At 44.3% G+C, this 22,551-nt stretch overlaps 2 protein-coding genes and 1 long non-coding RNA gene across 6 annotated transcripts in view; 2 read left to right on the forward strand and 1 right to left on the reverse strand.

Moving 5' to 3' along the window:
* The first annotated feature begins 474 nt into the window (after positions 1–474).
* GTF3A (general transcription factor IIIA) lies at positions 475–5,836 on the forward strand. 2 transcript variants are annotated; one of them, XM_056328436.1, is made up of 9 exons: positions 475–765; positions 1,144–1,244; positions 1,758–1,854; positions 2,044–2,132; positions 3,082–3,155; positions 4,400–4,483; positions 4,891–5,120; positions 5,215–5,271; positions 5,530–5,836. In XM_056328436.1, the coding sequence occupies exons 1-9, from the start codon at positions 574–576 to the stop codon at positions 5,689–5,691; spliced, it is 1,086 nt and encodes a 361-aa protein (XP_056184411.1). In that variant the 5' UTR covers positions 475–573; the 3' UTR covers positions 5,692–5,836. The 2 variants fall into 2 exon arrangements, with proteins under 2 accessions (XP_056184411.1, XP_056184410.1); XM_056328435.1 differs by having other exon boundaries at positions 477–765; positions 5,212–5,271.
* MTIF3 (mitochondrial translational initiation factor 3) lies at positions 5,731–11,110 on the reverse strand. 2 transcript variants are annotated; one of them, XM_056328439.1, is made up of 4 exons: positions 10,558–11,110; positions 8,726–9,186; positions 7,310–7,422; positions 5,731–6,032 (listed from the first exon to the last, which is right to left on the reverse strand). In XM_056328439.1, exons 2-4 carry the CDS (start codon positions 9,183–9,185, stop codon positions 5,868–5,870), a joined length of 738 nt encoding a protein of 245 aa, XP_056184414.1. In that variant the 5' UTR covers position 9,186; positions 10,558–11,110; the 3' UTR covers positions 5,731–5,867. The 2 variants fall into 2 exon arrangements, with proteins under 2 accessions (XP_056184414.1, XP_056184413.1); XM_056328438.1 differs by having other exon boundaries at positions 7,310–7,455; positions 10,558–11,104.
* Positions 11,111–11,138: 28 nt separating this feature from the next.
* Positions 11,139–22,551, forward strand: part of LOC130144557 (uncharacterized) — a 29,626-nt gene continuing 18,213 nt past the window's right edge. The window contains exons 1-3 of one of the 2 annotated variants that reach the window (XR_008820161.1): positions 11,139–12,171; positions 19,002–19,056; positions 20,813–20,883. This is a non-coding gene — a long non-coding RNA (uncharacterized LOC130144557). The remainder of the gene's footprint in view (positions 12,172–19,001; positions 19,057–20,812; positions 20,884–22,551) is intronic. The other variant, XR_008820162.1, reaches the window with a different exon arrangement.

Consider the following 22,551-nt stretch of genomic DNA (forward strand, 5'->3'; position numbering starts at 1 on the left):
CTTTGGGGCAGGTGGTAGGGAGCGTGCAGCAAGACGCTGGGTGCATAAGAACGCCCTGGCCTGGGCCAGGGGCCAGCTGGCACCGTGCGGTCCCGTCCGCTCCTCTGGCAAGGCAGGGACACAAACCAGAACTGCCGGGTAGGACCTTGGCCTGGGACATGACATGGCACCTGGAAAAGCTCCCTGGGGAAGCAGCTGAGCCCTTAGGTCCCTACAGCCCCAGAAGGGCTGTGCTGTGGAAGGACCCAGAGTTAGGCCTTTTGGGCCTTCACACCGGGCAGCAACGGGGGTGCTCTGCTCTCTGGTGCATGAGGTAACGCAGCCGGGGCCTGGGCCGCTCCCGGGACAAGGCTCTCGGGTGCGGGGAAACTGGCGCTGTGCGGCTCTGCGGGCGGAAGGGCGGCCGCGGCCCCCGCGGGCTGTGCGTGCAGGGCGGCGGGACGGCGCCCCGCCACACCGCGCATGCGCCCGTCCGGCGCCCGCCCCTAGGCCCTGCGGCCGGCGGGAGGGAGGCGGGAGCGGGGCTCGGGCGGGGGACGTTCCCCGCTGGGAGCCGGTGCCGGGCCCTCCCGCATGGCCGGCGAGCGGGCGGCGGGGGGCGCGCAGGAGGGCGGGGGTGCTGCGCGCGCGTCCCCGCCCGCCGCCGGCGGCAGCAGCGGGAGCGCGCGCCCTGCCTGCCGTTTCATCTGCTCCTTCCCCGACTGCGACGCCGCCTTCAACAAGGCCTGGAGGCTGGACGCCCACCTCTGCCGGCACACGGGCGAGGTGAGCCCGGCCGGAGCTGGGCCGCCGGCGGCGGGCTGAGGCGCGGGGCTGCCGCTCGGGGTCCCGTCGGCAGGGGGTGGGGGATGGGGGATGGGATGGGATGGGGGGGGGGGGTGTGACTGAGGCGCGGGGCGGCGGGCGGGGGGCGGCCTGCGCGTCTCGGGGCCGGAGCTCGCCCGGGGCCCCTGTCGGCGTTGGCCCCCTGGGGGGGCTCGGGTGCCCGGCGTCGCCTCATGACGGCGGCCGTCGCGCCGTGGGGGTCGGTGGGTTGTGCCTGCAATCCCGCCGCCGGGGCGGCCTGCTGAAGGGAGGCAGCCTTCTGGAAACAGCCCGGCCCCGGCGGCTGTCACCGCCTCAGAGCAGCCCTCTCCCCTCCAGAGGCCGTATGTCTGCGATTACGATGGCTGTGGTAAAGGTTTCACCAGAGATTTCCACCGCGCTCGACACCTTCTTACGCACACCGGGGAAAAGCCGTTCGAGTAAGGCCGAACTTCTTCAAGTGGGTTACGCTTGTCCTCATGGAGATGCAGGGGAGTTACAACCGATGTGAGGGTGGTATAGAGCTGCAAGCCTGGTTCTGGTATCATGTGTAGTGCTGTAACAGCCTGCGAGACGTGGGGAATCTCCTGAGCCTAAAACTCCTGTCTGGCAGTGATCCGTTATAGATGCTTAAAGGAAGGGGCAGATCTCTCCCTAGAATGCAGAGTTAAAAGAAGGATGGGCAGTTATCTCCTGTTACTAAGCCCTTAATAGCTGCATGTCATGGATTAGGAGCTGGGAATTCCTATGTGTTTTATTGAAAATCTCTTATGCTGTGTTTTCATGTGGCTTTTGATTGTAACTTAGCCTCTGGCTTTTTTGTGTCTTTAAAGCAAATTTTTATATTTGGGTTGTGAGTTTCAGTTATTCCTCATGTATTCCTCTTGTGCAATGATTTCTGTATCTGCCAGTGAAACAAGTCACTGATAATAAAAAATGCAGTTCATTTGCAGGTGCACAGCTGATGGATGCAATCAGAAATTTGGAACAAAATCAAACTTGAAGAAGCACACTGAGCGCAAGCATCAAAATCAGCAGAAGCAGTATGTGGTGAGTAATTCTCTTTGATACTGTAAAGTGGAAGCTAAACAAGCTCCTTTTTATATCTAGTGAAATACTTAAACTTGTTGTTATGCTGTACTTGTGTGAGTTCAAATACTGTGGCTGGGATTTCAGCAAACACGTGTCAACTGGGCTGTCATTATTTGGCCTCTAATGATAACTTAATTTCCTAAATAGTGCGACTTTGAAGGCTGTAACAAGTCTTTCAGGAAACATCAACAACTTAAAGTTCATCAGTGTCACCACACCAATGAACCTCCCTTCAAGTAGGTGGATAATTTTAATAATGAACTTTTAACAATTCCATTTAAACACTGCAGATGAGAAAAGGTGCCTTTTCTCAACCTTTTGATTGATGTGGCATTTTAAAAAAATGAAATTAATTAATCTGTCATGGCCGCAAGTACATTTCTTGTACTAGTCCTTTGCTCAGTAGCCTGTTTTGAGCAACAATCTTGGTGCTCTGGAACTTGAGCATTCCAGACTTTTTCTTAAGGTTTATTACAGTTTCACAGGAAAAATAAACACACCACACACCCCCAATTTTTTAGTTCACACACTCTGAAATACAGGCATAGGAGCTTGCATGGTAATGAAAAATGCAGCTACCTCTGTTTTCCACTAAAAAGCAGTGGCTTGGCTAACACTGAAGTGAGCAGTAGCTTAAAAAAGGTAGAGGCTTGGACAGCAGTCTGAGAAGCTGTGCCTTGCAACTCTGTTATTTACATGACACATCAGTATAGGTCTGATGAACGCGAAGTTCAGTCTTATTTCTTACAGGTGGAACACACTTAACAGGAGTGTTCTGCTTCAGTGCACTAGTATGGCTGGGTAGCAGGCACAAAAACACTGTCAGTGCTCTGCTGCTGCTGCTCTGGCTGATAGATCTGTACAAGCCACTTAAACCCCTCCACTTTCTGTTTTATGTTTGAAGAGCCTGCTGTGTAGGGATGATATGGGGGCTTGATTCTTTAGCTAAATCTTAACTTGCTGTAGATGTGGAAATTATAGTTTTAACTCACGAGGGGAGCAGAGTCCTGTATTATAAACACATTATGGAATTTACTTTTACAAGGTGGGGCGGAGGGCGGCACAACATATCTCTAGGCATGGGGAAACTTGGATTATTTTGTCCACCTTAATTGTTCTTGACTGAAAGAACAAAATACAAGTGGATGCAGTGAAAGAAATTAAACTAGTGGGTTTTATACCTAGATGTAATAATGAAGGATGTGGAAAGTGCTTTTCTACTCCAAGTCGACTAAAGCGGCATGAGAAGACACATGAAGGTAATACGGTTTTTCTTGCTTCATTTATGTTTTAGCAAGCAAAAAGGACTTCTACCAGTACAGGGAGTATAACAACCATGAAAATATTCTGGGCTTAGTGATCCAGAGAGATTAAAAAAAGAACAGGGGTTTTGAATAGTCAAATGAGATACAGTTGCAAGGCACTGCAGTCTTCACTTACAGTGTACTTGTGGCAGGCTGAACAGAGTTTGGGATTCCTCCAGTCACTTTTTTTAATGTGCTTCCTTGTCAATAATTGGTCTTCTGGGCAAGGGCTAATGGTTAAGGCACTAGCTTACACCTCTAGAGGTTAGGATCAGTTGCCAGTTCTGCCACAAATTTCCTATGGAGCCTTTGCAAAACATGTAGACTTGCATTTTTAAAGTTACTAATGTACCTGTGTATAAAGGTATGTGAGTGGAATCATCAGGGTGTTTGAGCTATGTTTGGGCTAATCCTGCTATACTCCTATCCATTCTTCCAGTACTATTGACAGCTAACCTGCTTCCCAGTGTTAGAAAAAAAAACAAACCCAAGGGACTAGGAAGAGTATCCAAAAAGCTGTGATTCATATTATGTTCCGTTTTTAAGACATGAACTTGTTCATAGTTGTTTGACCTTTCCAGTCCTAGGATTTAAATAGTGTTGCCTTTCTGTGGTTCATTTAAAAACTATCCTGTCTGCTTGATAGAATGGTAGAGTCTCTTTAGACTCTGGAATACCACTGTATGGTCAAGATCTTTTTTTGGGTTTTTTGTTTGTTTTTAATATGTGATAGAAATATTTACACAGAAATAACATGTTACCAGTTATTTGCATCTATTTGAGTGAAAGTGAGGAAGTAGCTTTACTGAAGCAAGGAGAGAGAGAGTTTCATAAAATCATTCAGGCTAGAAAGGACCTCTGAAAGTGATCTGATCCAGATCCCTGCTCCTCTGCTTAAGGCAGAGTCAGACCAGGTTGCTGAGGTCTACATGAAGTTTTGAATGTTTCCAGGGTTAGGGATTCCACAGCCCCTCTGGACAACTTGTGTCAGTGATATGAGGTTTCCTCGTTAAACCTGTTAGGATTTTCTCATGTTCTGATTTGTGTTCAGAACGCTTGTCTCATTACCATGCAGTATGGCAGGAGAGGAGGAATACTGGCTTTTTATTTTCAAACTCCAGAAGTGGAGTTACCCCATGTAAAACTGGACCATGTTTGTCAAAACCTTTGCGATTGTAAACATCTGTCCTGTCCAACAGGCTATGCATGCAAGAAAGAAAATTGCTCATACACTGGAAAAACTTGGACAGAGCTTCTGAAACATAATAGAGAAAGTCATACAGGTAAACTCCAAATGCTTTAGTAAACAGAACTTAACTTTTGATAGATAGGAAAAAACCTGCTATTTTGAAGAGGAGTCCTTACTGAACTCATTTCTTCAACTTGTTGTGCCTAGACAAACTTGTTTACTAACACTTTATCAGTAAAATGGTTGTCAGTCTGGCTAGACCTTTAACTGATGAAAATGCTGCTCAGTATACTAACTTTGCTTTGTGATCCTGTTGATGGAAAACTGTATAATACAGGATTTCAGATCTGGATAATTCGTGCTGCATTAATCTCTTCCAGTCTCTGAGTTGCTTGCATTTCGTGTGGATTTTAGCCTTGTTCTAGAGGACTACTAGGGTTTGATTCTGAGCTCCTGTAAGCAGCTGTTAACTTATACTCTGCCTGTCTGTCTCCCACTCAGAGTCAATAGTTTGCAGTGAGTGTCACAAAACCTTTAAACGGAAAGATTACCTCAAGCAGCATCAAAAAACACATGGTGTGGAGAGGGAAGTCTGCCGATGCCCAAGAGAAGGATGTGGGAGAACTTACACAACTGTATTTAATCTTCAAAGCCATATCCTCTCTTTTCATGAGGAGAAAAAACCATTCTCTTGTGATTATCCAGACTGTGGAAGAGTGTTTGCAATGAAGGTATATATTTTTTAAACTCTTCAAATCTAAATCACATAATCTGAAAGAATAAATGTAACTTTTTTTTTCCCCCTGCCCTTTGTAACTGTAGCAGAGCCTAGCAAGGCATGCGGTTGTACATGATCCTGAAAAGAGAAAGCTGAACTTGAAAGTAAGTTAATACTCTTGAAAAAGTCTTCTCAACCATACCCTGTCACTTCAGAGGAGGGTAAACATTATGTGTTTTAGAATGTGACTTAAAGTCAGAAAAAGGCCAGTGATCCACTTAATTTGGAAGATTCTTGATTTCTGAAGCTCCTTTAAATAATGCAGTGCTGGCCTATTCATTGATTTCTTCTTTCCTCACCACATTAGTAGTCTTTGCTCCATAGATATGTTAAGTTGCTAATTCTGGATTTATTTCTGCCAGGCAAAGCGTTCTTATCCTAAGAGGAGCTTAGCCTCTCGCCTGAGTGGCTACATTCCTCCTAAAACACAGCCAGGAAAGGATGCAGTTGTGACAGAAAGCAAGACAATGGATAAACCCATGGAAAATGAAATACCAGCTGTTGAAATTCTGACTCTGCAGTAAAGGTTAATGGAGACAACATTCTTCATGGAATGACCAGCACAAAGCTCAACAGTAATTTATTTAAAAATAAAAAAACAACCACAAAACTATAAACAATAAAGTTAATGTTGTTTACACCTTTTCATAAAGTCACGGATGCAACTCATTTAACTTCAAATCTTCATTTTCATCTTTCTTTACTGTACTGTTTTTCTGTCTTCCATCTTCTGGTATACTTTCAACTCTTTGTCAGACATATGTCTGAAAATACAGGTACTAACTCCTTCTCTAGTAACTTTTGGCTTGGAAAGATAGGTGGCTTTCTCCGACACAGTCTCCAAAATCTTATCAAAAAGCATGAACTAAAACAAAGGAGAAAAATAGGACTAAATGCACAAACACATGTAGAGAACAGCCTGAAATATTTTTCTAACGGCACAGGTTTAGCTATTAGTTGAAACAAGCTAGCTGCTTTAAGCAGTTCAGTTTGTCCTCTCCTAACCATTTGTTCTTTACTCATAAGCAGGTTTAGGAAAGTCACCAGAGGGATTCAGCCATTTCCTAGCACTTGGGTTGAATTTGTGACTTGCCTCGTTTTGCTGTTTAAAGGTGTCTGTGAAAGCGGACTGCATCTGACTCTCATCTCCACCCTCCTCTTCCACTAGATTCAGGCATATTATTAAAGGGCTTCCCTCTTAAGGGCAGTATTGTTCTAAGGTTATAGCAGAATGTGGTAATATTGAACTGAGTGGTGCACTGCCTTCATATAACAAGCTGAACACTTAAGCTCGTGATTAAGCTTTGAAATTTAAGGACAACCTAAATCTGGACTGTGTCATGAAATGTCCTGCTCCCTCCCATAGCCAGTTCTTCCTCCTGCTACTCTTTCCCTGTGAATTCAACCAACTTCCTATAAAAAGTTTTGTTCCTTTTGGATGAAGTGATAACACAATTTTTTCCAGCAACTTGTAGAGAGAACGAAGGAAACCTAATTCACTACACACATTAAAAGGGGGGGAAAAAATTGCTTACACGGAATCTTTATAAAAAAAGACATCTATGCAATGACAAGTCTCAAGGCCCTGCATTTATATTGGTGAGCAAGTTGCCACCAGCTCCCTAACATTTTTATAGATGTTTACTTTTCCAGTCTTCTAGTCTTACTAACTTTAGCCCCAGTTGCACAAATGGATATTCAGAAGGACAGTTAGGTTATTCAAATAAACCAACTAAAATACAGCACAATTTTTTTTAAACCATACCATTAAACTTTTCTGTGGGTGAACTGGCTTAAGGCATAGACAGGAAAATTTCACCAGCCCAGTTAATAAGGTGGTTGCTGCAAAGGAGTAGGAAGTGCTCAGACTTCACTGTCAACGTCAGTATTACAACTTTTCTTAGTTCTTAAGAAAGCATCGTATTTGAATTGCCTCCACGGCACTACTTTTCTAGAACAGTGGTGTTTGAACAGATGTAGCTTAAGGTGAGGCAACCACTACCTTCACAGGACCTAGACCTTCACTTATTTTAGCAGTACATGATATACTAAAAGACCATGGCAGTACTGAACGGCGGAAGTTAATATTAAGTAAAGCTAGATAATGAAATTGATTGGTCCAACCTTCAGGAGTCCACTTACCATGTCTGTATTGCTATCTTTTGCTTGCCGGATGGTAACTTTGACATGGTATTTCTTTTCAATCCACTGTGTTATTTGTTTTGTCTTGGTCTCTAAGTCATTCTTGGCAATAGCTGAAGAAAAGGATAACTCCTTCTGAACCACCCCTGTTTAAAACAGAACTAAAACTGTTGGCTTAACATCTGACAAACCTGTGTTACTTGCTTTCTTCCAACAGCTTATGGTGCTTTGTCTACTTAACACCCTTCCCCATGCTGCTTTCCCATACACAAAGCATCCCGTCTCGTCTCAGCATGCACTACACTCACCTTAGAAGGTGGCTACTTGGTATCTCACACTTGCTGACCTAATTGGGAGACTGAGTTGCATGCTTGAGGCACGCAGGGAAGTCTCTTCATGGTCAGAAGAAAGTGTTTTTATTTTAGTTAACAGTTTTGTTCATACCACCCACAGTGCAGGTCTAACAAAGATAAACAGGTAAGCATTGCGTCTGGAATTAGAGACTTAGTGTGTAAATTCCTACGTTCTGTGCGTAGTATAGCTAAATGCAGAAGATCTGAAGTTAGATAGCTCTTCACCTTGAGCCCATTTTCTTGACTGGTGAAGTGCAATATTGAACTGGAAGTACAATGCCTTGTAATGTATTTGAAAAATTTGTGGTCTCTTCCTCCTTAAAGATTCTCTAAAGTAGTTACTATTTGCATAATCTTTTTGTAGTTGCTTGGAACAGAAAAACTCACTACCATGATAGTACCGTCCTCTAAATCAGAACTCTACCCAAAGCACAGATACTTTCGTTAGTGCGAGGATAAGGAAAGAGGATACAAGGTCAGATGCCTTTTTTAAAACCTCTCTGTCAAACTCAGTTTGTTAACTGCTGGAGCAGGGCTGACTTAAGAAAAAACACTAAAAAAGCATTCAATATTGAAAAAGTGGTTCTCTTAGTCAGTAGAAGAAAGGGCTCCAGACTTTGTCTTCCTAGCAGCAAGCCAGGAAGAGAATGTTTCATTGACTACTGGTGACAAAATTATGTAATTGTATTGATGTATCTGCTGCTCAGTTTGTAAAAACTGCCTGTTGCTTTATGCCTTAGTAATAGAACAGAAATTCAGTGTACCAGCATCTAGTTATATTCACGTGTATATATATATATATATATGTATATTAAAAAAAAAAAAAAAAAAAAGCCAGCAGATGCCAAAATAGTAAATCCTGAGAAGGCAATAGAAGGCTTCTCTGGAAGACTAGACTAATCCAAAATTTTATTTTTACCACTGCAAATCCTTAATAGCCTGGACTGCAGTGACATTGCTTTGGATTTACACAAATGCAAGTAAGAGGATTCATCTGCTGGAACCACTTTTAATGCAGCATTTTTCAAAGCGCTCAGTGTTGTAGTGTCAACAATGTACGTACCTGGGTTTGAATTTTTTTTTTTCTTTGCACGTTTAAGCTGTTCTTCGTGAATCTGCTGCCCAGTCATTAGTCTGTATACAGGAGGTTCTGCATTCTCATGAAGAAGAACTAGTTTCAGGTCATGTTGATCCATAAGTTTGAGTGCTTCTGCTCGGTGCATATTTCCCAAGCTCTCTCCATCCTGGTTGATGACATGCAAAATCCGATAGGGAATTCTTCGCCCAACACTTCCAAATGCTGTTTTCTTTTTTGTTTCCATGTGAGATTTTTCAGCTGTACAAAATGGTTGAGGAAGTCCAAACACAGTTGACTTTCTAGGGTCAGGTACCACCATCCAGAATGGAGAAAATACCCTCTTTTGCAGTGTTTGTGTCAGAAAAGTACCAAAGAATCTTTCTGCATATCTCTTCTGATTTCTAGTTGCTTGACATAAAAGTTTCATTGTGCAAAAGGCAGTCATTCTGAGGGAGCAGGGAATAAGAAAAAACAAGTTACCTCTATCAGTCTGATGCTTCTAGTTATATTAGAAAGATTTTATTCCAGTTCAGTAAACACCAGTCCTTAAAACTCTTTTGAAAAGATTTATGGTGTTACTGTGCGGAATGAGCAATCAACAGTAATTTTACAATAAACAGAGAGAGGGCTTTAACCCAGAGAGTCGTGAGAGAGGAACAAAATTTATAAAGAGTTGATGTTACCTTCAGAAAGCATGCACCTAAGTATTATTTTGCCAGAATCATCTAATAGAAACACCAACGATGGTATTTTTATTATTCTTGAATGATGAAAAAAGCTTGCAGGAAAAAAAAAAAATCAGAAAAACAAACACAGGTAAGATTTGCCTGCAACACATGGACTGGCAAATAAGCAACAGATTCACATGCCTAAGATCCCCACTTGCAAATTAAAATTTAGATAAACTGTCACAGGCATCTATCCCAGCATGGTATTCGTGAGGCTATAAACTTTCAAAACAAGCCTCAAAAGCACAGAATGGTCAGGGTTGGAGGGGACCTCTGGAGATCATCTGGTCCAACCCCCTGCTAAAGCAGGTTCTCCTAGGTCAGGTTGCACAGAGTCACATCCAGGTGGGTTTTGAACGTCTCCAGAGAAGGAGAGTCCACAGCCTCTCTGGGCAGCCTCTTCCAGTGCTCCATCACCCTCAAAGGAAAGTTCTTCCTCATATTCAGATGGAACTACCTGCGTTGCAGTTTGTGCCCATTGCCCCTTGTCCTGTCACTGGGCACCACTGAAAAGAGCCTGGCCCCATCCTCCTGACATTCACCCTCAAGGTATTAGAAGACATTGATAAGGTCCCCTCTCAGTCTTCTCTTCTCCAGGCTGAACAGGCCCAACTCCCTCAGCCTGTCCTCATAAGAGAGATGCTCCAGACCCCTAAATATACGAGTGCTTGAAATCTGAAGACTCATGACACTAATCTGTGAGGCATTTATTCCATTATATTTGCCCCCTCATTCTTCCCTGGTTCATGGAACTTCCCCGGGAATTTTGGTGCACCTGACCAGTATTTGCATTTTGTTCACAACTTTAGAAACCGCCCATCTTTTAACAGCTGTAAAAACTTTAGAAATAAAGAGCAAACTGTCAAGCATTATCTACAGTTTTGCTATTCCACATTTAAAAGGCAGCAAGTACAGGAAAAGCTAAAGATGGCACAGGAAACCAAAAACGTGTCATTACAAGAGGACTTGACAGGAGCATGACTTCATTTGCCTAAGAAGGTAGTATGTGACTCCACTCTAAAAATATATACATGTATACGTATCTACGTATGACATTGCATAAACATGTCTTCACGTGCATACATGTACCTGGGGAAGATCCCTCTGCATGGAAGCGCTTTACTTCGTGTAACGTAGCATTTCAGTGTGTCCCACTGCACAGCCTGTGCGTTGGCAAGGCCCGCTGACTTTGCTGGGGCTCTAATGCACCGGCAGGCTACAGCTCCCGCACACCGGGAGGTGCGGGAATAGCAACTATCCCTGCACTCGCAGGACACGTTTGCTGCACGCGTGGGTGCCTCGGTGCCTGCGGCTCCCACGGGGGATGTTTTGCACCTCGCAGGAGCTGCTGCCTCGCGTAAACGCGCGCTGTACAGACGCCGTTTTGGTTTCACGCCTGGGTTTCTGCGGAGCGCCCGGGAGAAGGGCTGTGCGCGGGTGCGCAACACGCCCGGCGCTGCCTGCGCTGCCGGCCGTGCCCGTCGGGGAGCCCGTCCCGTGGGTGCGTGCGGTGTGACCGCCGGTGTCACCCTGCGGACCTCTGCGCGGCGCCCGCGACCCGGCGCGGCTGGTGCGCGGCTGCAGGCGGGCCCTGGGGCGGCAGCACCACGGCCCCGAGCCCGCCGGGGCCTCGGCCCCGCATCGCCCGCGCCCGGCGGCTCTTACCTGCCGGACGGGACGGGCCGAGCCGAGCTGGGCCCTGCCGAGGGCCGAACCTGGGCCACCGGAAGGGGTGGAGCTTGGCCCACCTCTCCCTCTTCCTCTTCCTCCTCCCCCTCCTCCTCTTCCTCTTCCTCCGCCCGCTCCTCCGCCTCCTTCCGCCGCCCGTGCAGGCCTGCGCGGGCTCGCGCGCACGTCCGCGTGCACACCCGCGCGTGGCCCCGTGCGCGCCGCCCCGCGCCCCTCGCCCGACCGCTGCGCCTGCGCGTGCCCAGCACCGCCCCCCCCGTCCCCGCCCCCCAGCGGCCGCGTGCCCGCGCTCACCGCCCGCACGTGCGGTCGACTGCGCGGGGGCGGCTGGCGGCGCGCGGGGTGCGGGGGCGCGCGCCGGGTGTCCCGCGGGCGCACCGCGTGCCGGGGCTCCGCACCCGTAGGGCCGCGCCGCTGCCCGTGCGGCGGTGACAGCGCTGCGGGCCCCGTGCGTGCGGCGCGGCGGGGAGGGCTCTGCAGGGGTCAGCAGCGGGTGCGTTTGCGGCGGCGTGCGGGAGCGCCCCGCAGCCGGGGCCGGTCTGGGTTTGGTCCCGTCTTCGGTGGCCGCTCCGCCCCAGCTCCGCAGGCTCCTTCTTCCAGCTGGGAGGCGGGAGGCCTGGTGGGAAGAGAGGCTGCAATTCGTGTGCGGACCTGGGTCCCCAGCCGCGCGTAACGCGCTGAATGAGTAAAACCCTCGGCAGCGGGAGCGGGTGTTGTGCTGTGGGGCGGCATGTGCGGGGCGCGGTGTGCCGAGACCTCGCCAGGAGCCCCGCTGTTGGTGTCCCTTGTGGGATGCTGTTTGGCCAGGCTGAAAGGCTGCCTGTCTTCAGCACTTGGTCCAGAATGAAGCCATGGGAAACAGCTGGGCGGGAGGCCTTGTCTGCTGTCCTTGCTGCTCAAAAATACCAGGACTTTTTAGCTGATTTGCTTTGGGCCATACCCAAGTGACCCTTCTCTCCTTCCTTCCTGCCCAGGAAGAAGAAATGCCATGAAGATCTGAGCTGCATCTGTTTGGTTTGAAAGCCTTTTATTCTTAACTGTGCTCTTAGACCGGTTTAATTCCACACACTGGTTGTTTTGGTACAGTCATTTTGGTACACCCATGCAAAAATGTCTGTCGTTGCTTTGTGCTCTCCATCTTCATGGAAGACACTGTATGGTAATTGTGTGCGAAACCAGAAAACTTTACTAAATTGGTTCACAATCTGAAATTCGTATCGCCTTATTCTCATTAAGGCTCCTTGCCTGCAGTAATGAGTATGGGAAAATACCATTAAGAGAACCAGCCAAAGTAGATGGTGAGCTGTGTTAACAGCCTGGCTGACAACTGTAGCTTCACCTATTCTGTGCAAGTAGCGCCTGGTTTTTCCATCCTCTTTTGTTCCTTTCTTCATTTCACGCAGGCTTTGTGCCTTTACAGTTGTAAGTTCCTTGGGAACAGGGATTGCCATTGCTTGTGTCAGCAGAGTGCCTAAGAAAACAGGATCTCAGTTTGATGCTCTCAAAACATAGATTATTGAAATGCTACAGTATCCAGCTGTGGAGAGCAAAATATTCCACAATAAGAAAAGGTGAGACAAAAAAGGTTTCTACTGCTCTTTTCATGGTCTGGAAATCAAGTGTGGAATTTGAATAACCGTGAAGGGAATTTCTGGCAGAGCTGAAGCCTGGAGAGGTACTTTATTTTTCATCCTCAGCTCTGCAATATGCATTAGAGGAGAGCTTGTCAGTAGCCCAGCTTGCAGTTCGCTGCTATTGCCCCTCTGAGAACCATCCTCATAAGGCAGATAATTTTCGGCAGTGTTAGTAGGAGCAATAAAGCTAATAATCCTCTTCACTGTGATAAAAACTACCTGCATAAAAACAAGGTACTTTGGAGTGTGCGACTTGCATTCCTTTTCTCTTCCCTTTATTTAATTCCGTTAAGTTTAAACCTGATGCTTGTTTTACTTCATGCCTTTCTAATTAAATTTAGTGTGCCAAGAAATAGTGCAGCCTTCTCATGCTGTTTGTCCTGAATTAACTTGATCTTTCTGGGGGTTCATTGTACTCTTTTTCCTTGCCCTTTGTCTCATTTGTACTGTTTACACTGTAATTGTCTAGCGGGCATGTTTTTTATATGTGCCTGTCACAGTGGGACTGCAGTCTTAATTATTTGAAAGATACTATCATAATAAATGCAGTTAATAACTTTCTCCCTTCTATTTTGCCTGATGCACATCATCCTCTGCCCACCCCTAACAATATTCTCAGTCATTTATTTGGTTTTTAATTCCTAAATCTGCATCTGTCTTTTTTTCCATTTGACATTTAGTTAACCCAAGCTGGTTAGCAAAGTAGTTATTTTCACTTTATTATTTTTTGTGCCAAATCAAGGCCTGTTCTGCTAGACCTCATGCCAGACTGTAGATAGTTTGTGCCCCAGAGAATTTAAAATGCAAATATATGAGAAGGAGAAAGGATGGTGTATGGAGAGATTTCTTGCCTTCGTACATGAACAGCGTAGTGATCTGCCAATGTGGAAGTTATTCACGTTAATGCAAGACTCGAGATGCTAGTGAGAAGCTTCCTTCACATTCACAACTGATGGGGGGGGGGGGGGGGGGAGGGCGTGGTTTGATTGCCTCCCGAGGATGTTGGAAACTGGTTCCAGTCCTTCTGTGTTTTGGGGTCAATCTCCCCGTGAAGCTATTCGTTCTGGGTACAGTAAACTGCTTGCAATGCCCAGCAGAGAGAGGGAGAATGCACTTAGCTGGATGACAGAGTGCTCACCTGGGGACCCAAGGCTCCAGTTTAGTTTCATTCAGACTCCATCATTCATTTTGTGGGAGGAGGAAGCAAGCTGCTGAAGTGCCTTACGCCTGCACGGAGCTCGTACCTGCTGGCTTTGGGTGGAGGACGGATCTGACTTTGGTTCACAGGGAACATTTTGCTGCTTTCTAAACTGGAGCTGTAATTTCTAATGCCTGGTCAAAAAAATTTCAAGTCCAAACCAAGATCATCAGGATTTTTTACTGATATTGCTGGGTTTCTGTGATGCCCAGGGCTCCTGGTCATGGACCAGTAGCAGCAGGTGGGACAGCAGCTTTTTTAAATCTTATTACTAAATCTGTGATTAGTCTGTTACAGACTTGTGCTTGCAAAAGTCTGAGCATCTGGAGGGCCACTTACCCTGTGCACCTCTGTTTTCCTGTTTTGCTGTATAATTCCCTCCTTCGCAGGGCGTTTCAGTGGGGAAGCTTTGGGAAAGACTTGGAGAGAGTCTCTTTCTCCTCCCCACCCTTGCTCTTTAGCAGCAGCTGGCATGGCTTGCCGCCACCTACCTGCCAGTTATAACTGTGGCCGTGTGGCTCTGCAGCCCGCCGGTTCAGAGAGGGGCTGTAACCTCCCCTATGCACTCCTTAGTTTTCCTTTTCCTCTTAGTGTTTGTAAAGGCCTTTAGCATGTAACTCGGATGAAAACCTCCCTTGTGCTGAGCTGAGCATTGCCGTATGGCAGAGAGCACGTCAGAGTAAACACATATTTAAAGGACACAGAAATTCTGGGTGTGTAGTAGGTCCAGATTCATGGATTCTGCAGCAACTCTTTTAATCCTTTTCCATTCTAGCTTTTGAAAGTTGCTTCTTACACACGCTTCCTCTATTTTTATTCTAGCAAGAGACAGCAAAAAATTAAAGCAAACGCAGAAATTCTGTTGAGTGGTAAATGGTCTCTGCTAAGTGGTGCCCTCCACAGAATGTGCGAATACAGTTTAAACAGCTACAGTTTTGTGTGGTTTCTGAGATCTGCTCCTGTTACAGGAATTAAATCTTTTGAAGATGCACGCTCTGCTGTTAAATTGCTTGGTCTGATTTACCAAAACCAGGCAAAGAACTGATTTTGTTCCCTGAAAATCAAGGCTGACTGAATTTATTTAAATGTTAATCATAAAGCAAGCCTGTAGGTCCCTGGGGTGAGACACAATTAGAGTTAAAACTTCCCAGTGTAGAAAGGTTTTTAACTGTCTAGTTTTACATCTTGACTGTAGGGAGAGGAGTTTCCACTGTACATCTAAGACATTGTTCTACAGCCTTTGCAAACTGTTGGGTTCAGCTGCAAAGATTTTAAAAGCTGCTTTTGTTGGCAGCCCAGGACACATCCGTGACCTTATTAAAGTGGAAGTGAAAGCTCTCCTCTTTTTTTTTTTTTTTTTTTTTTGCGACAGTAAATCTACTAATTTTACAGTCAGTTGAACAGCAATAGATTAATTTGTTTAAAGTCTGCATTCACAAAGAAAACGTGAACTTCGCTGCCTTGAATACCCGAAACTACAGTGCGATATTTAAAGGGTAGAAACTATTACAACTTGCCCTAGAATGGTCCAAGCAGTTCCTTGTCACCTGCTTCTCAGCACAGGTGCTGACCTCCCCGTCTATTCTATCCCTCCTGACAGACTAGCAGCCAGGCTGGGGCTTTGTGTGCAACAGAGAGCGCTTTTCCAATGACTGGGCCTGCCAGTTTTCTTCAGCAGCCACAGGAAGCAGAATAAAGAAAAGGTTAAGGGCCACCGCAAGGGTCAGAATGGGTTAAATTTAGTTAACATCAGAGGTTATAGCTTTTAACAAGACCATGAAGGAAACTTATTCGAAGATGCAATTTGTTTCTTCTTTGTCAACCATTATTTTTTTTTACCCTATTGATAGTGACAGCTTAACAAAGTTTTTATATGCCAGGGTTTTCATCCTTTAGAGGATAAAGAACTGTGATGCAAAAAAGAGATGCAGGTGGAAGACTTTATAAAGCCTCCATGATTTTCAGATTGAGGGTTGAAAGTAGGCTCCCTGCGTGGCTAAGTCAAAAATAATTTGTAAATCTTTAAAAAAATACAATTATGGACAGAGAAGTTGCTCCCCTCCCCCCCCCCCCCCTCCCCCCAGTGTAACTTGCCAAGAGTAGTATTTTATCAGAGGCTTTACAATCTGACTGGTTTTGTATGTATTTTTTCCCAAGGTAATCTTATTTTCTTTTTTATCTCCCTCTAAAAATGATAAAAGTCAAATGCCCTTAACAGCAGTCTTCATCGTCTCCCTTCAAGATTTTTTAGCATGTAACAGATGATGCTAGTTTTTTGAGGTTTTTTTCCTCCTAATTTAGTGAAGAAGCAAAAACTTCAAAATGCACACAGTGGGTAGCTCCACTGTGAAGGTCTCATTCAGCTTCTCGGAATGCAAAGATGAGTCGAGTTTAAATCTTTCTGAAAAATATTGAAGAAAAATAATGAAAAAAAAGTTCTCTAGGATTTTTCACATGTTTATACACAACAGCATCTTCTGCCAATCCATCTTCAAAATTAATTCATAAAATTACTATTTTTTTCTTGTTTTATTCTGGTACAAAGTAAAGAACTGAAATCAGAATTTAAGACTGATAAGAATTTTTAAGTACAAACTATGCATTTTGATAGTTTGGTGGTGTTTTTTTTTCTTTTTAACATGTTTTCCTGAAGAAAAAAAAACTCTAATGCGATCATCCTGTCTTCCTATCCATCTGTCTTTCTGCAAGTTCTCTTGGCACAGTTTTAATCTCTGGGACGTTTCAGCCCAGCTTGGCAAAGAGATAGGGGCCTCAAACATACTGTACATTTATAATAGCTATAAATATTTATATCTTTCTAAATATATCATATATGTAATAAATAAGTTTTCTGAAAAATCAGTGCTTGAACCGTGGAGACACCCTCAAATTAATGTCTTGTTCTGGCAAAAGAGTTTGTCCGGTTGCCCCGACAGTGTAGGTGTGTGGCTGCCCAGTTCACCCACAGGTGTTACCAGATCAGCTACAGTCAAGGGTGTCTGTTGCCTCGCCAGCCACCCAGGGCACTGTGCAGTGATGTGGGAGGCTGGGGGAGTGCTGCAGGGGGGGATGTAGGGACAGGAGAAGGAGCTAGGACATTTTGAGGAAAGCAGAGATGTGCTGGGGGGATATAGATATCTTTAATTTTGGTATTTGATATTGTAGGTCTGCTGTAGGAGTAATGAAGAACTGTGGGAGTGATTACAGCGGGAGCTGGGAGACAACACGAACCTTGACAATTCAAGTACCAGTTAGTTCAGTGCTCCTGGAACAACTTTTGCTTACTTACAGGAGAGATTCCATCTGATTTGTGGTGTTTCAAGCCTCGGTCACACAGACTGCGATGACTTCAAATTGACTTGCAGTTGTGTTAACTCAGGCTAGCGCTGGGTTCCCGGCTCTACAACTGAGAGCTGGTGTTGCTCTCCAGAGGGCTGGATTAGTCCTTTGAGATGCACATCATCACTTTGACACTTCTGGGAGAGTTCTGTTTGAAATCAATGAGTATGAACTTTTTTGTTGGCATGGAATAAATTCTTCCCTAAGGGACAGCTAGCAGATCTAGGGAAAGTCTGTTCAGCTGACAGGCAGGTGTATTTGTACTGGTGTGGTGTATAGATGTGTATAGACACTTGACTGGCAAAGGACTAGAGAAGGGGAGTAGGGAGCTGGAGAAATACAGGACCTTCTTTGTCCCCAAAGATGGGGAAAATGGCATGATCCAGCCCAAATAGCTGCGGGCTGTGTATCCTCTCTCTTTGGTCCATGCATGCACAGGGGCAGCCTCTGCTGAGGAGGTGGCTTCCTATGGCCTAACTGCAGCGAAAAACAAAGGAGAAAAAGTATGGCTCTCCACAGCCCAGACAAACTGGCCTGGAAAAACACAACAAAATCTCCCACTTACCGTTCTGCTCACAAGCTGCCACCAAAACTCAGCTGTGAGGAGAATATGAGCATCTTTTTAAAAATGTAAAACTGACTTTGCCACCTCTCCCCACTCCACTTTGTAAGCTGCTCTTACAGGCTTTAAAGCATAAATTTCAAAAGCTTCACAAAGGCAGCAGGCATCAAACGGTCCAGGCTGAGTGGAAGCTTGGGGAGAAGAATTGCAAAGTAAGTTGTGTGGGTGATGGCTGCAGACACACCAAAGCAAGGTTATTCATTCATTAGATGGCTGCAGACACACCAAAGCAAGGGTATTTGTTCATTACAAGTCAGTGATCATGGCTTGTTTTTAATGATGGAGCAGCAGAGAGGAAGAGTTAGAGCAGCCCAAAGAGCCCCGGATTCATATAGCCTAAATTTCGGCTACATCACGCTTGTGTTGGCTGGGTGGTTCTTGGCTGGGGAATCAGGAGATGGGAGTTTTCGCTGCAGTGCTGTCATGACCATGCCCTATGACCCTGGATAAGTCACTTCATCTCCATGCTGTTCCTCTCATCTTTTTGCCCACTTAGAGTCTCTCTCCCTTTTTTCTTGCAGGGTCTTTCCCTAATTAACCATCTGGACCGTGGCTAGCAGAACAGAGCTGTGCTTTCAGGTTAGGCACTGCTGCAATCTGAAGGAGCAATAAAGAAATAGTGCGCTGAGCACCTCACTAGGACTCTCCTGTTACCTCAGGCTTCACCAATAACCTTACTAGAAGTCCTTCAAAAGACTGAGTGTTCCTGCCTACTGCCCAACTGCTTGCTTTTTGTGTAACATCTTGAACGTGAAAAAACATCAGCTGTGATCCATGGGTTGTCAGAAAATAATGATTTATAGTATTTCATGCTTCCTGAATTATAGGTAACATATTTTTTCTTCCTGTAATTTCAGCGGTAGCACTTCACTGTGCCTCATTTTTGTCAAACTGAACTCTAAAACAACATGCCGCTATTAATTTGTATAGGTTTTCCTTAACTTTGCTCTTTTGTGGAGGTGCAGTTCATGTGTCTGAGACTAGGGACAAAGCTTCCTCCAGAATTAATTTCACAGTACCTCTGAAATCTGCTCTATTTTATCCCTATAAGGATGGGGACCACTGTCAGGATTGCTGGCTCCACAATAGGATCTCAGCAACATTGGGTATGTTCTCTAAGGTCAGCTTTCCCTGTAGATGCTTTTCTACCTTGTCCAAGATGTCAACATCTTAAAAAAAAGAGAAAAAATTACAATACCCTCGGGGAAAAAAATATCTACATCCTTCAGAAACAAAGCATTCACACCAAGCCATATCTGCCCTTGCAGCTCTTTCTGTTCCAACAAGAATTCAGACTGGATTCCTCCAGGAGATGCATAAGGAAAACTCATCATCCAGAGTTTTGCATTTCACCCTTTCCTGCAATGCTCTGTCTTTTGGTTTTGTATCAGAAATGCTCTTAGAGAGCATCTACAGCAGAATTCTCACTGCTAGGCCAGCTTTGAGTGTTCTGTGTAAATGGTCTGATCCCAGACTTTGTACATTGGTATATTGTACTTCTGAACCCCACAGTGCCTTATCTACCTCGTGTTTAATTCCAATACTCTCCCTCCCCTTTCCCTTCTGCCCTCTTTCTGCATGCTATAGGGTTATGGGAACAAGTTTTTGGCTCCAGGAGGAATGACTTTTCAAAGACAATTTACTACTTTGTGATACAAGTGTAGAATCGGAGAATAATTCAGGTTGGAAGGGACCTTAGGAGGTCATCTACCCCAGTGGGACACCAAGAATTTTGGATTATGACCTCAGCTTGGGTGAAAAAATTCTCATTTATCTGTGAATCACTTCAGAAACCAGCAAGACCCAAGTGATTTTCAGGTTCTTTCCTTTTACATTTTAATGAAGGATTGGGACACTTAACGTATTTCTTAAAAGCAATTACAGTACTACAAAGTCAGTCCACTGAAATATAAGGAACTAATCTGTATTTGAGTAGAAGGTTGAGAATTTATTTGTTAATTTTAAAGCACTTTAATTGTGCTGAGACATCTTCACATTCCAAGCAATTTGTGTATTTATTTGGATTCATATGCCAGTGATACTTACATGGTATCATTCCATAGGTTATTTACATAAATTAAAGGTGGATGATGGAGCCACAAGAAATGAGTCTCATTTTTTTCTATAAAGAACAGCAGGAGGTGATAGTTTCAAGAAGAGATTCAGAAACCAGCTCTGCATTAATACATAGAATTGTACTCAGAAATCAAATGAATTGTTCCTATATTCAGCTAAGACCAAGTAACTCACAAACAGAGATGGTGTTAGAAGGACTGAGAAGACTTCATTCATGCTGTAAAGGCTCACATGCATTCGTTCTATTTCAATTTGTCAAAGAAAAATCGTTCTGCAAAATGTACTAATGAGAAGTTCTGTAAGCATTATTGACCCTAACATGATCTTAAAAAATGTTAATTCACTAATCTGCAGTTTTATAGTGTTTCCCCATGTTCAAGGTAGTATAAAATCTGTGCCTGGCCCTAACAAGTAAGGGAATCAGCATACATAGAGAAATTGTATTTTCTTGTCTGCTTGTTTACAATGAAATAGACCAACAGAGCTGGAATTATTTTTTGAACACCCAAATCTCATACTTATTCATCTGAACAAACATGTTTCAACATGCCACTGAAAAGGATAAGAGTTATTGTTAGCTGTTTCATGTCTGGGTAAAAATAAAGTGGGAAAAATTGCAGTAGCTTTTCTTAAATGGCCAAAAAAGGGAAAAAGTTCAAAGCAAGCCTAGAACTGGGCCCGTTGGTGCTTTATTTAGTGGTTCTTTTTCCATTAGCTCACCCTGCTTTTGTAAACTTTGGAAAAGAGTGCTGTGTTATAACACTAACATTTGCTTTGCTTTTACAGTTACATATGTGGGTAATGGAAAACAACTGTGCTTTGTGAGCTTGAAATACAATTAACTGATGCTCTAAAAGGTAAATGTTTTCTTCTAATTATGTCTAAAAACCTGTCATGAGCCAAGCAAAGTGATTTATATAGAGTAACTGTAACAAGGCTATCCCACTGTTTCCTTCTGTTATTTTAAAAGGATTAATTTTAGATCCTTTGAAATCTTTTCAATAAAATTAAACTTTGGAAAAAATGTAGCATTTCATTGAAGCCAAAGGCTTTGCTCTTGGATCCTGGCTCAAGAGGAGGGAAAGGCAGGTTCAAGTTTTCACTGCATCAGCTTCATATCAAAATTTGTTATCTCATGTTGCTCCAGGCTAGATACGTCAACCTAATTTTCCACGTTCCCATACAGTCCTCCCCAGCCATTTACAAACGGACTGCAGGACAAACAGAAAAAGCATACCAAATTTCCAAATGTGGATATTTTCAGTGAAATTCAATTATTAGCTTTTGGTTGGCAATCAAGATATTTTTGCACAGTGAACAAAGCTACTGATCTCCTTGGTTTTTAAAAAAGATTTTGTCAAATTATAGATCTTAATGCTTTGATATAGAAATGCCCTTCAGTGCCCTCTCCAGGCTGGGTTTTCTGGCCAGATTAAATTTTGCAAAGTACACCAAATCTAAATTTAGTAAATTGTACCTCAGCAGTTAAGCTGAGCCCTGAAATGAACAGGATAGAATAGAATAGAATAGAATAGAGTAGGATAGGATAGGATAGGATAGGATAGAATTAGAATAGAATAGAATAGAATAGTTTCAGTTGGAAGGGACCTGCAATGATCATCTAGTCCAGCTGCCTGACCAATTCAGGCCTGACCAAAAGTTTAAGCATGTTATTAAGGGCATTGTCCAAATGCTTCTTGAACAGACAGCCTCGGGGCATCGACCAGCTCTCTAGGAAGCCTGTTCCAGTGTTTGACCACTATGGTGAGTCAACCCACCCAACCCAAAGGGTCCCCACTTTGAGTTTCTCAGAGAGTTCATAATGGCATGTCCCCAGCAAAATGTGTTTTGTTTTGGACACAGCTCACTGGGACAGAAGGGTCAGAATATTCCATAGATGGAAGACATCCTTTCAGTACAAATGAAGACCTGTACAGTTTTAAATCAAAGTTTCCCATAAAAACAGTTTCAGTGGAAAAATTTTGGACAAGCCCTAAATAATACCAGCTCCAAAAGTTTGCCAGGAAATAGTGCAGAACAACATTGTTTAGTGACCATATAAGTACTTATCTTTGTTGAAGTCTATATGGGTTGGAAATATCTACCGTAGACTGAACAAACGTAGAGTGTTAGGGTGGTGTTAGTTCAATCACTAGATTGCATAATGTAATTTGCATAATCACTCCCATACCAGTAACTACTCGATACCTCCGCAGTTATGATGGTAGTTTTGTTCAATGCATAAAAGAGGAATTACAGAACCTGCTTCTCCACTCTTCTCGGTTTGCTGTCAACAGGGAAAGGGCCCATTATCTGGGGCAGGCACACAGGGATGCACACTTCAAAAAAGGGTTATGGTCTGTATTCATTATATGCAAATTTGCTGGAGCATTAATCTGCTAGGCATTAACATAATATCAATTGGTGCATCAGGGTAATTCTCATCTGATCCAAAGCATTCCTCATGTAAGCAAAACAGTTTAGCTACACAGAGAAATGATGAACTAATTCATTTTTGATCTAAC

This window comes from Falco biarmicus, chromosome 2 (genome assembly GCF_023638135.1).
Source record: "Falco biarmicus isolate bFalBia1 chromosome 2, bFalBia1.pri, whole genome shotgun sequence".
Classification (NCBI taxonomy): domain Eukaryota; kingdom Metazoa; phylum Chordata; class Aves; order Falconiformes; family Falconidae; genus Falco; species Falco biarmicus.

Coding starts and splice junctions, on each gene's coding strand:
- GTF3A (XM_056328435.1), top strand. CDS start 574: ATGGCCGGCGAGCGGGCGGCGGGGGGCGCGCAGGAGGGCGGGGGTGCT. Junction 1,855..2,043: donor ATCAGCAGAAGCAGTATGTG/GTGAGTAATTCT, acceptor TTTCCTAAATAG/TGCGACTTTGAAGGCTGTAA. Junction 3,156..4,399: donor GCATGAGAAGACACATGAAG/GTAATACGGTTT, acceptor CCTGTCCAACAG/GCTATGCATGCAAGAAAGAA.
- MTIF3 (XM_056328438.1), bottom strand. CDS start 9,185: ATGACTGCCTTTTGCACAATGAAACTTTTATGTCAAGCAACTAGAAAT. Junction 7,456..8,725: donor AAAAAAAAATTCAAACCCAG/GTACGTACATTG, acceptor TGTTTTAAACAG/GGGTGGTTCAGAAGGAGTTA. Junction 6,033..7,309: donor AAGATAGCAATACAGACATG/GTAAGTGGACTC, acceptor CCTTTGTTTTAG/TTCATGCTTTTTGATAAGAT.